At 47.3% G+C, this 13,680-nt stretch overlaps 2 protein-coding genes across 3 annotated transcripts; both read left to right on the forward strand.

Moving 5' to 3' along the window:
- The first annotated feature begins 1,032 nt into the window (after positions 1 to 1,032).
- On the forward strand, positions 1,033 to 7,214 carry Muc11A (Mucin 11A). Its single transcript, XM_064691060.1, has 2 exons — positions 1,033 to 1,127; positions 1,550 to 7,214. Exons 1-2 carry the CDS (start codon positions 1,089 to 1,091, stop codon positions 7,112 to 7,114), a joined length of 5,604 nt encoding a protein of 1,867 aa, XP_064547130.1. The 5' UTR covers positions 1,033 to 1,088; the 3' UTR covers positions 7,115 to 7,214.
- A 4,252-nt stretch (positions 7,215 to 11,466) lies between these two features.
- Positions 11,467 to 12,799, forward strand: LOC135434465 (transcription initiation factor TFIID subunit 7-like). Of its 2 annotated transcripts, XM_064691064.1 has the most exons (3): positions 11,467 to 11,651; positions 11,719 to 11,806; positions 11,864 to 12,799. In XM_064691064.1, the coding sequence occupies exons 1-3, from the start codon at positions 11,565 to 11,567 to the stop codon at positions 12,718 to 12,720; spliced, it is 1,032 nt and encodes a 343-aa protein (XP_064547134.1). In that variant the 5' UTR covers positions 11,467 to 11,564; the 3' UTR covers positions 12,721 to 12,799. The 2 variants fall into 2 exon arrangements, with proteins under 2 accessions (XP_064547134.1, XP_064547133.1); XM_064691063.1 differs by having other exon boundaries at positions 11,473 to 11,651; positions 11,719 to 12,799.
- Positions 12,800 to 13,680: the final 881 nt, after the last annotated feature.

Genomic DNA, 13,680 nt, shown 5'->3' on the forward strand with positions numbered 1-13,680 from the left:
TCTATTTATTATTTTTCTTAAAATTCGGCAAATAGCGCAAATTTGTCACAGGAAATGCGCAGCCTTCTCGTATATATTTCTTGTTTTTTGTTTATCAAGTTCAACTCTAGGGTCTACTTGCTTAGATTAAGATTATGTACGTCAGTTAAACAAATGTGTGAAATATCATCATTGGCTTAACTTAATGACCATCGGAAGCTCTAACGAGATAATAACGTTTATTAGCTTAGATTATTTAATTATTATTATTTGCACGAGCACAGACTCATATCGCATAGCCCACTTAGAATTTAGCATTAAAAACTACATATAAAAATTATTTCAATTACTCAGAAATTCATATCCATATCAAAGTTACAAGGTCTTCTTCACAGCTTGTTAAACTGAGCCTAGATAATTCCCTTTGATTCATAGCTCCTACTTTTACCTTTTAGTTTATTTGCTATATTGAGACTGTCGACGCCAATAAAGACATGCCCAAGAAGTTGGCTGCTCCTGAATATTTTATGGAGCAGGTCTGCATTTATATAAACACAAATATTGCTCATATTTGCTCAATGCTGAATTTTAAAATAAACATATTAAAATGTACAATAAAAAGAAATTGAACAAAATAAATAAATAAAAAAGCCCTGTTAAAAATAGTTTTCTGTAGAATATCGGAGCTGAGTGTTTGATATCTACCGAGTGTGATTATTATTTATCACATAAAACAACGAAAAACATTCCAATGTGTTTATCCATACAACGAATTTGTTTTTTATTCTATTGCGTCAGCTGAGGAAAAAAACAGACGAAACTGAAAAAAATCTGTTAAAAAAATAAATAGATTTACCAAGTGTAGTCGGAAAAAAATAGCTCACAGCCGCAAACAGCTTTAGGCCGTTTCAGATTTTAGCTGCAATATCATAAATTGGTCGCAAACTTATCTGGGACAAACAAAGATAATCATTGGCTATTTACATAGCGTCAAACAGATTCGCTAGAGATAAGAGCGAATGGGAAGTTTTTGAATAAAAGCGACTTGCCTGCTAATACAGAGGATAGTAACGATTTTTCATTCGAACCAAATACATTACACATCGACGATGACGAACAAAATATTCAAGTTTTTGATGTTATTTGTGGTAATTGCATAAACTCTACTAACGCGCCACAGAACCCAAAACCCGATTATCCCGTTCCCCACATCGTCATGCCAGAACCTCAAATCAAAATTTGAAATAATAATTAATATTTTTTGTTTCTGTTACTGATGAGTTGTATTTTATTAACCATTTTGTGTGGCAACTTTACGGGCTTTTGGATACGCGTGACTAAAACCAAACAAACTAACAAAAGCTGCCGGGAATCTTGCTACTTTGGATATCGTATATAGCACTCGGCGGCGACTCGAAAGTATCTTATGCAAGTGAAACTAAACCAGTGTAATTGTTACGGTCCCGAGACTCCGACTTGTGACAAACAGTGCACCAGTGCGACCAGTAGCTTAATCATACTAAATTCTTTACTCTCTCTCCCTCTTTTTCTTTCCCAATGTCTCCTATAGTTAGCCGCACTGCTCGGCAGCCGACAACAGGCCGTACAGACCAGTGCGCAGATCATAAACATCAACTGCAGCGGCCAACCGGCTATCTGCGTGGGACCAGCCACCTATCAGACCTGCGTGGGAGATGTGGCTACCGGCAAAGTCCTCCCCTGTCCAGCAAATACGCTCTGTATTAACGATGGGCTGGAGATTTGTGTGCCCGTCAAATCGGATGGTGAGGCGTCTTCAGCGGCGGTGGCCAAGATGACAACAGTCACCGACCATCCAATAATTGGTGGCAGTGGCTCGGCGGCACTTATCGAGTCTACCACCAGCTCTGCAAACAATGTGCTTTCCAACAGCACTGAGGGCCTAGTTCCTGCCAATTCAACAGAGCTGCCCATTGGCACAACCCCTGTTGTCGTTGAGACGACCAATGTGCCAGAGGAGGCAACTACAGATACTACCTTGCAGACAACTGTAGAGCCGATTGTTGACACAACAACTAATGCACCCGCAGAGCCTGATTCAACACTGCCGGCGGACACTACAACTGACGCCACATTGGATCCAATTACGACCGTCGGTCCCAATTGGGAGACAAGTGCCCCAACACGCCCAACAAAACCAACGCCTGGAAGCTCTACATCATCCCCTGTTGATCCCAATACACCAGTAGATCCTAACATACCCGTGGATCCAAATGCACCAGTTGGCCCAGAGGGAACGACATCACCCCCAACTGAACCCATTAATCCCAACACACCTGTGGACCCAGAAGGAACTACAATATCATCAGTTGACCCGACTGCCCCAACTGAACCCAACGCTCCTTTGGATCCAAATGCACCAGTTGACCCCAACGCCCCAGTCGACCCCAACACGCCGGTAGACCCTAACGCACCTACTGATCCCAACGCACCTGAGAACCCAGAGGGAACAACTGCATCCCCAGTTGATCCGAATGCTCCAGTCAATCCCAACGTCCCAGTAGACCCGAATGCACCAGTCGATCCCAACGCACCTGTTGATCCTAACGTACCTGTGGACCCCAATGCACCGGTCGACCCCAACACCCCTGAGAATCCACAAGGAACAACTGTTACCCCAGTGGACACCACTCCTCCAGTAAATCCAATCGATCCTGCCGACCCCAATGCACCAGTTGATCCCAACGCCCCTGAGAATCCAGCGGGAACAACTGTATCCCCAGTGGATCCAAATGTCACACTCAATCCCAACGCTCCACTGGATCCCGGTGCACCAGTCGATCCCAACGTACCAGTGGATCCCAATGCACCAGTCGATCCCAACGCACCAGTCGATCCCAACGCACCAGTGGATCCGAACACACCAGTCGACCCCAACGCACCAGTCGACCCCAACGCACCAGTCGATCCCAGCGCACCAGTAGATCCCAATGCACCAGTAGATCCAAATGCACCAGTTGATCCCAACGCACCAGTCGATCCCAACGCTCCAGTGGATCCCAACGCCCCAGAGAATCCAGAAGGAACAACTGTATCCCCAGTTGATCCCAATGCTCCTGTTGGTCCCAACGCTCCAGTGGACCCCAATGCTCCAGTCGATCCCAACGCTCCGGTGGGCCCAAATGCACCAGTCGACCCCAATGCACCCGTCGATCCCAATGCGCCAGTCGACCCCAATGTTCCAGTGGACCCTAATGCACCAGTAGATCCCAGTGCACCGGAAGATCCCAGTGCACCGGTAGACCCCAATGCACCAGTCGACCCCAACGCACCAGTCGATCCCAACGCACCTGTTGATCCTAACGCACCGGTGGACCCAAACGCTCCAGTCGATCCGAATGCACCTGTAGACCCCAATGCACCAGTGGATCCCAACGCACCAGTTGACCCCAACGCCCCTGGCAATCAAGAGGGAACAACTGTATCCCCAGTGGACCCGAATGCTCCAGTGGATCCCAACGCACCAGTCGATCCAAGTACACCAGTTGATCCAAATGCACCTGTCGACCCTAACGCACCAGTCGATCCAAACGCACCAGTCGATCCGAATGCGCCAGTCGATCCCAATGCTCCAGTGGACCCTAATGCACCAGTTGACCCCAACGCCCCTGGAAATCAAGATGGAACAACTGTATCCCCAGTGGACCCGAATGCTCCAGGCGACCCTAACGCGCCAGTGGATCCCAATGCTCCAGTCGATCCCAACGCTCCAGTGGACCCCAATGCTCCAGTGGATCCCAACGCACCAGTCGATCCAAGTACACCAGTTGATCCAAATGCACCTGTCGACCCTAATGCACCAGTCGATCCAAACGCACCAGTCGATCCCAATGCACCAGTCGATCCCAATGCACCAGTTGATCCCAACGCACCAGTCGACCCTAACGCACCAGTCGATCCCAACGCACCAGTCGATCCCAACGCACCAGTTGATCCCAATGCACCAGTAGATCCCAATGCACCAGTTGATCCCAATGCACCAGTCGATCCCAACGCACCAGTTGATCCCAACGCACCGGTTGATCCCAATGCACCAGTTGATCCCAATGCACCAGTAGATCCCAATGCACCAGTTGATCCCAACGCACCAGTTGATCCCAACGCACCAGTCGACCCCAACGCACCAGTCGATCCGAACGCACCAGTTGATCCCAACGCACCAGTAGATCCCAATGCACCAGTTGATCCCAACGCACCAGTCAACCCCAACGCACCGGTTGATCCCAATGGACCAGTTGATCCCAACGCACCAGTTGATCCCAACGCACCAGTCGACCCCAACGCCCCAGTCGATCCCAACGCACCGGTCGATCCCAACGCACCAGTTGATCCCAATGCACCAGTAGATCCAAATGCGCCAGTCGATCCCAACGCACCAGTCAACCCTAACGCACCAGTTGATCCCAACGCACCAGTTGATCCCAATGCACCAGTCGATCCCAACGCACCAGTTGATCCCAACGCACCGGTTGATCCCAATGCACCAGTTGATCCCAATGCACCAGTCGACCCCAACGCACCAGTCGATCCCAACGCACCAGTTGATCCCAACGCACCAGTCGACCCTAACGCACCAGTCGATCCCAACGCACCGGTCGATCCCAACGCACCAGTTGATCCCAATGCACCAGTAGATCCAAATGCGCCAGTTGATCCCAATGCACCAGTGAACCCCAACACACCAGTCGACCCCAACGCACCAGTCGATCCCAACGCACCAGTTGATCCCAACGCACCAGTTGATCCCAATGCACCAGTAGATCCCAATGCACCAGTTGATCCCAACGCACCAGTTGATCCCAACACACCAGTTGATCCCAACGCACCAGTCAACCCCAACGCACCAGTAGAGCCCAATGCACCAGTTGACCCCAACGCTCCAGTCGACCCCAACGCACCAGTCGACCCCAACGCACCAGTCAATCCCAATGCACCAGTTGATCCCAATGCACCAGTAGATCCCAATGCACCAGTTGATCCCAACGCACCAGTCAACCCAAGCGCACCAGTCGATCCCAACGCACCAGTTGATCCCAATGCACCAGTTGATCCCAACGCACCCGTCAACCCCAACGCACCACTTGATCCCAACGCACCAGTCAACCCTAACGCACCAGTTGATCCCAACGCACCAGTAGATCCCAATGCACCAGTTGACCCCAACGCACCAGTCAACCCCAACGCACCAGTCAATCCCAATGCACCAGTAGATCCCAATGCACCAGTTGATCCCAATGCACCAGTAGATCCCAATGCACCAGTTGATCCCAACGCACCACTTGATCCCAACGCACCAGTCAACCCCAACGCACCAGTCAATCCCAATGCACCAGTTGATCCCAATGCACCAGTGGACCCCAACACACCAGTCGATCCCAACGCACCAGTTGATCCCAACACACCAGTTGATCCCAACGCACCAGTCGTTCCCAACGCACCAGTTAATCCCAACAAACCAGTTGATCCGAATGCGCCAGTGGACCCTAATGCACCGGTGGACCCTAATGCACCGGTAGATCCCAATGCCCCAGTGGACCCCAATGCACCAGTTGATCCCAATGCACCAGTGGACCCCAACACACCAGTCGATCCCAATGCACCAGTTGATCCCAACGCACCACTTGATCCCAACACACCAGTCGACCCCAACGCACCAGTCGATCCCAACGCACCAGTTGATCCCAACGCACCAGTCAACCCCAGCGCACCAGTCGATCCCAACGCACCAGTTGATCCCAACACACCAGTTGATCCCAACGCACCAGTCGATCCCAACGCACCAGTTAATCCCAACAAACCAGTTGATCCGAATGCGCCAGTGGACCCTAATGCACCGGTGGACCCTAATGCACCGGTAGATCCCAATGCCCCAGTGGACCCCAATGCACCAGTTGATCCCAATGCACCAGTGGGCCCTAATACACCAGTTGATCCCAATGCACCAGTAGATCCAAATGCGCCAGTTGATCCCAACGCACCGGTGAATCCCAATGCACCAGTTGACCCCAACGCTCCGGTCGATCCAAACGCGCCAGTGAATCCCAACAAACCAGTTGATCCCAATACACCGCTTGATCCCAGCTCCCCAGTGAACCCAAATTCTCCAATTGATCCCAATATACCCATCATCCCATCTGTTCCCTCTGTCCCTTCAGTTCCTTCGTATCCAGGTCGTCCGGGCTCATGGCCACATCCATGGCGCCCGAATCAACCCATTCACCCTGTGCACCCAGGACACCCAAGACCACCCATTCGACCAATTCCCCAACATCCTTTCTGGCCGCAACGTCCCCAGCAACCAGGTAACGGAAATGGCAGTAACAATGGTAATGGCCAGAATATACCGACTGTAAAGCCCTTCTGGCCGAATTGGTATGACTGGGTCAACAGCTGGCGGCCATCTAAAAAGCCTGCCCAGCCCACCGCTGCTCCCACACCAGCCCCGACTCCAGACAGCAACAAGTCGGAAACAAATGAGTCTGTAGAGCAACCATCTGGTGGACCCATCTCCAATGAGAATGCCTCGGTTGAAGAGAGCAACAAGGACAAGAAGAAGCCAAAGCCTGCTGAGGACCAGTCCAAGGAGCAGGAGCATAAGAAACCTGCCTCTAATGAGAACAGCTCTGACGAGAAGAAGGACAAGGACAACAAGCCGAAAGAATCGAAAGAGGATAAGAAGAAGGACAGCAGCAAGTCAAAAGATTCAAAGGAGGAAAAGGAAAACGATAAGAAAAAATCCAATAGCTCTACTGAGGAAAAGAATGACAAGAAGAACAAAAAAAAGTCAAAGGATTCCAATGAGGAGAAAGACAGCGAACAGAAAAAATCCAATGAAGATGATGACAACGACGATCTGAGCTCCAAGGAGAAAAAGCAATTCGTTAAGAACGTTATCAAGAAGCTGAAGGATGAAGAGGAATGCGATGAGGACGACGTCTATCCAGATGTGCGCGATTGCCGAAAGTATTACCGCTGCGAGATCAAGAAGTCTGGCAAGCATAGGTTTGTGCATCTGCGCTGCGATAACAAGGAGCGTTTCGACTACCGCACTCTCAAGTGCGTGTCCAAGGATGATGCCACGTGTCTGCACAAGTAGAGACGACTATCGACAATGCCGAACCAAATAGACGGAAACGAAAACTGTAGCATTCATACTATATAATCTCAAAATAAATTCAATGATATTAGCAATGATATATTTACAATAATGTACTTAAAATTTTTTTTTTTTTTGTTTGTTTATTTATTTTAACAATTAGTTTGCCAAATAAAATATAATTTATATATGCATTTAATAATAAAGTCCGGTGTAAATTGCTCTTTGGAAATAATTGGATGAATTTTATGGGAGCTTGTGGAGAATAATCAATGTTTTGATGTTATGCTTTTAAGCCAACCCCAGCAACCAAAATAAAGTCTACCTTTTATTCCCAGTCAAATGTTACAGTCAAAGTTTAACCTGTTATCAAACTCGATTTTGTAGTGTAAAATAATAATTGAACTTTGAGAGGAACATGTTGTTAATGTAAGATGACGTTAGATGTTTAGTGTTGCCACCTTGCATTGCACATATGGCCACACAAACGCAGCGTTGCCAGACTGTCACACTATTGTCACTGATAAGAGAACAGCAATGCACTTAAACAGATTGGCAACTAACTTGAGCCTTACCAGGCACAAGCGCTATCACTTTCTTCTCTCACTCTCCCTGTCTCTCTTAACGAACTGGTCGCAGCTGGAATCATTAAATAGCAATCTCTCTAATTAGCCCTGCTATAAAATAAGTTTCGATAAGTTAATGAGTGGCGAAACATTCGCATAAGTTTTTCCCCCGAGCATTTTTAAAGCGTTTCACTTACACGCGCAAAGTTTTTCCTATGTAAATATTTAGTGTAGCATAGAAATTTGAAGTGAAACGTAAACACAAGCAAAAAGCGTTAAGGGAAAGTGCATTGGATGACAGTGTGCTGAAAAAAGCACAGACCGGCAGCAGGACAAGGAGTGAAGAGGAGCATGAAACGCTAGGCAGGCGGGTGCGGAGCGCAAGACGACTGCCGAAGGGAAAAGGAGGGGCTGGGGGGAGAGTGTCACCGAAGCAGAGCAATACACTTAAGTTGATTCGCCGTCATCCATTGCAGCTCATTTATCATTAGATGAAGTCATACACACACACACACACACACACAATGATAGCAGGGGGACAGGGTGCAGGCTGCAGGACCAGGCTCGGCGACAGTTTCAACGTCGCCTAAGTAGTCTCGCTGAGACGTGGGCGTGGCTGGGGCGCGTCAAGAGTAAGCATAACACTTTGGAGCGACATCACTGCTATCCAGGACCAGGACCCAGACCCAGATCTCGCCATGTCCAGGAGGCAAACGTAAGACTAGAATGCGATGCCAGCTTCAGCTCCAGCTCCAGCTCCAGCTCCAGCTCCAGCTCCAGCTCCGACGCCGACGAAGTAATTCAATTTTTATCGTGGGTAATTTTGTAACGAGAAACGAAAGAAGCGAAACGGCAAATGGCGTTGACCAGGCACCAGAGGGGCAGTCGGTTGGACTGGGGCATAGTAGTTGCTATAAGTGCTATATAAAACAAGTAGAGCTTTAAGGCAGGCATTGTAGTTGTGGGCGTGCCCGTCTGTGTGTGTGTGTGTGTGTGTCTGTTTGTGTGCGAGCATACGTTGAAAATTCAATTTGCCTGATGACTTGCTGTGGTTTAAATACCGCCCGCACAAAAAGGGCGACAGCGCACATTAAACTGTGGCCAATGGTTGAAGGCGATACAAAACGCATGTGGCATGCGGCATGCGGCATGCGGCACCATGTACCAGAAATAAAGCATGGCATATCCAGCGCCACAATAGCTGTCCCATGTTCATATTATATACTTATGCAAACGATAAAAAGAAAAAAACAACAACAAAAAATATACCAAAAAAAAATTGAAAGTCGAGCGAACGCAAAATATATAAAAAATCGTAAACTTTGTTAACTTCATTTGACAACCAGCAGCAGCAGCACCACCACCAGCAGTGGGCAGGCGGTGGGGAGGGGCTGGTGGTGCGATGCGGTGGTGCTACAAGGCTGATGCGCTGATCCAGGACATAGCTTTATGTGCGAGCCACTCGTTGTTGTCCCTACTTGGAGCTGGTCGTTGATTGGATTTCATGCGCTTGAAAAATCAATTTTTATTTAATTAATGTGCCTCGCTGCATGCCATACACACACACACACACACGCACAGAGGGCGAGCACTATATGGCCGAGCTGTACCAGTTGAAAAACATCCCAGGCTTTTATACCATACAACCATATAGAGTGGAACATGCTGTAAGCAATTTGCTTGGCCTGCAATTAGTTTCTATTGTGGATCACGTTTTATATGTATGTCAGTTAAATTTTGTTAAATCGGGCCAGTTTCTCGCTAACAATTTGATTCTAGCTGCAGAGTAACAGAGTTGGACCCTGCATTAGAGCACAGCTAGCCAAAGCTCATGAAGATATGGTTCAACTCCTAAGATAGACGTATACGATTTTATATGTTAAGGTCAAATATCTCTTCTTCAATGCGTTACACAACACGTGACAAAGTAGTTATATCCTCTGCAAAGGTATGGGCAGAGCGGACATATCCTGCTAATACGAGAATGTAAGAGATTGTGCTCAAATTGGATTGGATTTTTTTTTTTTTGTATATCTCAGATGAAAATTGTCCGATTATGTAATAATATACCTCGTACGAATAATGACTATCGATTGGCAATACGGGAAAGGAGTTACACCACAACTTCCGTCAAAACTGGGCTGGTTAACATTTTATTTTCGAGTAAATAAAGTCTGATTATGGAATGACACACATACATATATGACATCAGGTATCAGGAGATGTACATTTACATTTTGGGATCGAAGGCGTCTTCTGCTATATGCTATACATCTCCCTGCAAGACTATGATGCCCATTACAAGAGTAAAAGTGACACAATTACTCGATACGAACATTTTTCATATTTTCAGCGAAAGATATTTCGAGCACACTTCTGACATTTGGACTATCATCCCGGATATTAAATTCAAAATCTAGTTAGATGATTTTACACTTATTCTTTGCTGGCTGACGGGATCAGGCAACAATATGTTTAAGCGCCAGCCTTACAGCTTATCATCTCGATGTATTTGCTTGACGGCATCTGGCAAGCTGATTGCCAATCTCTGATAAGAGAGGTGGTGAGGCGTCAAAGGGTAGCCAGCAAATCTCGACATCAATCAGTTGCGCCCAACGTGGATGCCATCAAACGGTTTATTTCGTTGCCACTCGCAATGCACACAATGACGCCGCGGGGAGTTGCCGCCTTCTATGGGGGGGTTGGGGGTGGCGTCAGACGGTGCGAACCGCACCTGAAAAGACCGCAGCGTCTGCTGGCAGCGCACTACTTGCTGGAGGGATACAAAAATCTTGTACTTGTATATTTAATATTCACATTTCAATTGTTTTTTGGCCCACCCACTCGGCTTGGCTCATCCCGTTGCTTTGCCCAACCCCGCCCAGCTCCAGCTCCACCACCTTTGGCGCTGTGTATCCCATTTGGCAGTTCTGGGAGTCCTTAACCTGCAACCCGCATCGCCTTATGCTCTGCCCTTTGCTTGTTTGCTTTGACTTTTGAGCTCTCCTTTTGGCTATGGATTTTTGTTGTTGCTGTTGGCGTTACACTTGCCTTTTATTTATAAAATTTTTATAAAGTTTTGTGTTATTAAAAATGGAATATATTCTCGCGCGAATACGCAATGGAATATTAATAGCACGAAATAACTTCAGCTTGTATGCAAATAAGTGGAAAAACATTCATAAATGGCATAGGAATATAGGCTATAAGGCGTGCTGCCAGCTGAAAACGAAAGTTCACTATTCTGATATAAAGATTTTTTCAACTTCCTCATTAATATTGCAAGACATTTGAGACATTGCCTTTTAAGTTGAGCGAAATGGAAAGATGGTGAAGGCTTCAAGATGTAACAGCATCTCGGTGGTTTATCGAAAAATATATAGAAAAAGAATAGAAACTGAACTGTTAATGCCTTCAGATCGGAATTATCGTCAAATTCTTCAAATCGAAAGAAGTGTCAAAATGACAATAGAAATTAATTATTTAGTACGAGTGCTGCAGTCGGATGTAACTGACTGCGTAATGCTCTCTTAAATCCAAACACAGTTTAAACAGACTATGTGCCAAATTGAATGCGAAATATCCGCGAATATAAATACATATGTATATACCAAGTTAAGTCTCCAATTTCAATTGTGTTGAAAGTGCTGCATCGAAACTAATATGCTCTTCACACTCCCTGAAGGAGTATAACAATCAGAGGAGACAGCAGCAGAAGGCAAGGAAGCTGTCAAATGTGAGGCTGTGAGGCAAAAGCCCCAGTATATCGTATACGCAGCGTATTATCGATATGCCAAAGACGTTGAGCAACACTGTAGGCACTGCAATGAAAATTTCCACTTTGACAGGTGCTTCATTTGCAGTTAGTAAAAACAAAGCTGACTATGTCCAAAAAAAATAATCAGCCACAGGTAAATTCCCCAGTTGATAAGCTAGAGCTGGAGAGTCAGTTTATAATTCGGTTTCCGGAGGTAAAAATATAAGTATTTGATTGGTTTTATCGAACCCCAGCTATATTTTTGATTTCCTTTCGCACAGGACCTCGCCAAAATAGTGCACGAAGCTATAGAAGCGGAAACCATCAATGAGAAACTAAGCATTCAGCTTGATAACGATCTGCGATACGGTGAGGTGCACCTAAATAATCAGCTGCTGCACGCCAAACTTGTTGATCTGCCCACAGTTATTGAAAGCTACAAAACGGCTGACAATACGAATTTGTACAAAACGGCCGACATTTGCCAGTTGCTAGTGTGCAGTAGGGAGCGCCCAAAGGATTTCGATAGGGAGCGTGCCAAACAGGCCAAGGAACTGGATGCTGGGGCTGTGTCAAATTCAGACACAGAGCCCGAGAAGACGCCCCCGAAGAAGGCCGGAAGGCGTGCCGCTAAGCAACCTGCTAAACAGATCGAAAAGCCGACCCCAAAGAAGCCCGGAAGACAGCCTAAGAAACAGGCGGGAAAGCAGGCTGGAAAGCAGACTGGAAAACAGGCTGGAAAGCTGGCCGTAAAGCTGGCTGAAAAGCAAGCCGATCAGCTGGCTGAAGAGCAGACCGGTGAGCTGGCTGATGAGCAGGCTGGAAAGCCGCTTGGAAAGCAGGCCGGAAAGCAGGCGGGAAAACAGGCTGGAAAGCTGGCTGGAAAGCTGGCTGGAAAACAGGCGGGAAAGCATGCGGGCAAACAAGCCAATACGCAATCCGAATCGGATGCCCCCTGGGATGATGACAAGGAAAATCTGTCTCCGATTTTGGAGGACACCAGAGATATACTAAAAGTGGACGAAAAGTATCTATGGCCACACGGCCTGACGCCGCCCTGTCGAAATCTGCGCCGACGTCGTCTGAACAACGCACTGAAAGAGAAGAACGTAGAGCCGCCCGAGCCAGACATCCTGCGAGAGGTCAAATACCTGCTACGCATGGACAGCGAAGCTGTGCGCGTCGACTACGAAGTTGTCAATGAGTCGAGCGTGGCAACAACGTTGAATCTATCCGACACCAGCAGCGGCGATGAGGAAACGACAGACGAGACAGTGCAATAACATTATGTATTAAATACATGAATAGCCAGAATTAGATTTTAAAATAAAAGTGTAATGCTAGCGTTAGTTTATTTTGCAATCGCCAGTGTTTGGATAATTCCAAAATTTGTCGAAAGCAATTGCCAAGGAATGCACACGCACACACACACACACACACACACACACCTGTTAATGCTGTTCAAGGTCAGAAGCCAACAGAATCCTTTAAAAAAAGCAAATACATTAAGTAAAGTATCATCAGACTGAAGGCTTCATGCCGAGTACATCAGCTATGCGAATCTGTGCATATTAATGGGTGTCAAACGGGTCAACACGCTTGGCCACAGCCAACGACACCGCACACACACACACACACACACGCACACACACACGCGCGCACACATGAGTGCTGCCATGCGAGGCGTCTGTTTTCTCAGCGCGAACGTGCCAAAGAAAATAGCCTCAGCAGCAACAGCAGTAGCGACAGCAGGAGAAGCCCAAGTTAGGCGCTTGGCTTAATAAATCATTGGGGTGGAGACAAAGTTGACCCAGTAAGTGAACCCGATAAGATGACGGGACGGCACGGGCAAAAGTTCGCCTCAAGTCAAGCCGAATTGCTTGGGTGCGTAGGTGTCGGCTGTGGACGCAGCCAGCTGGGCAAACGGGCAACTGGGCAACTGCACCTTGAGCACGGTAATTGCTTTGGACGGCCGCTGAAAGCCCAAACAAATTATAAATTGCCGTCAACGACGACAGCGACTGCGTTAGCCCCAGCTCAAAGGCTTAAAAAACAAAAAAAAAGTACGAAAAAAACCAAGCGAGCGTGCCCGACCAGGAGATACCCTAGGTCCAATTGGTCCATGCAATCGAAATGCATGAGGAAGGAAGGTATCCAAAAAAGTAAAATATTCATAATCTGCGTGCCAAATTTTGTGTATCTAACTCTCATAGTTATCGGGCTTTGCTTAAAAGAGAAAGTTC

Source organism: Drosophila montana, unplaced genomic scaffold (assembly GCF_035044405.1).
Source record: "Drosophila montana isolate Dmon_TW-CO22-7 unplaced genomic scaffold, ASM3504440v1 contig_3325_1, whole genome shotgun sequence".
Lineage (NCBI taxonomy): Eukaryota > Metazoa > Arthropoda > Insecta > Diptera > Drosophilidae > Drosophila > Drosophila montana.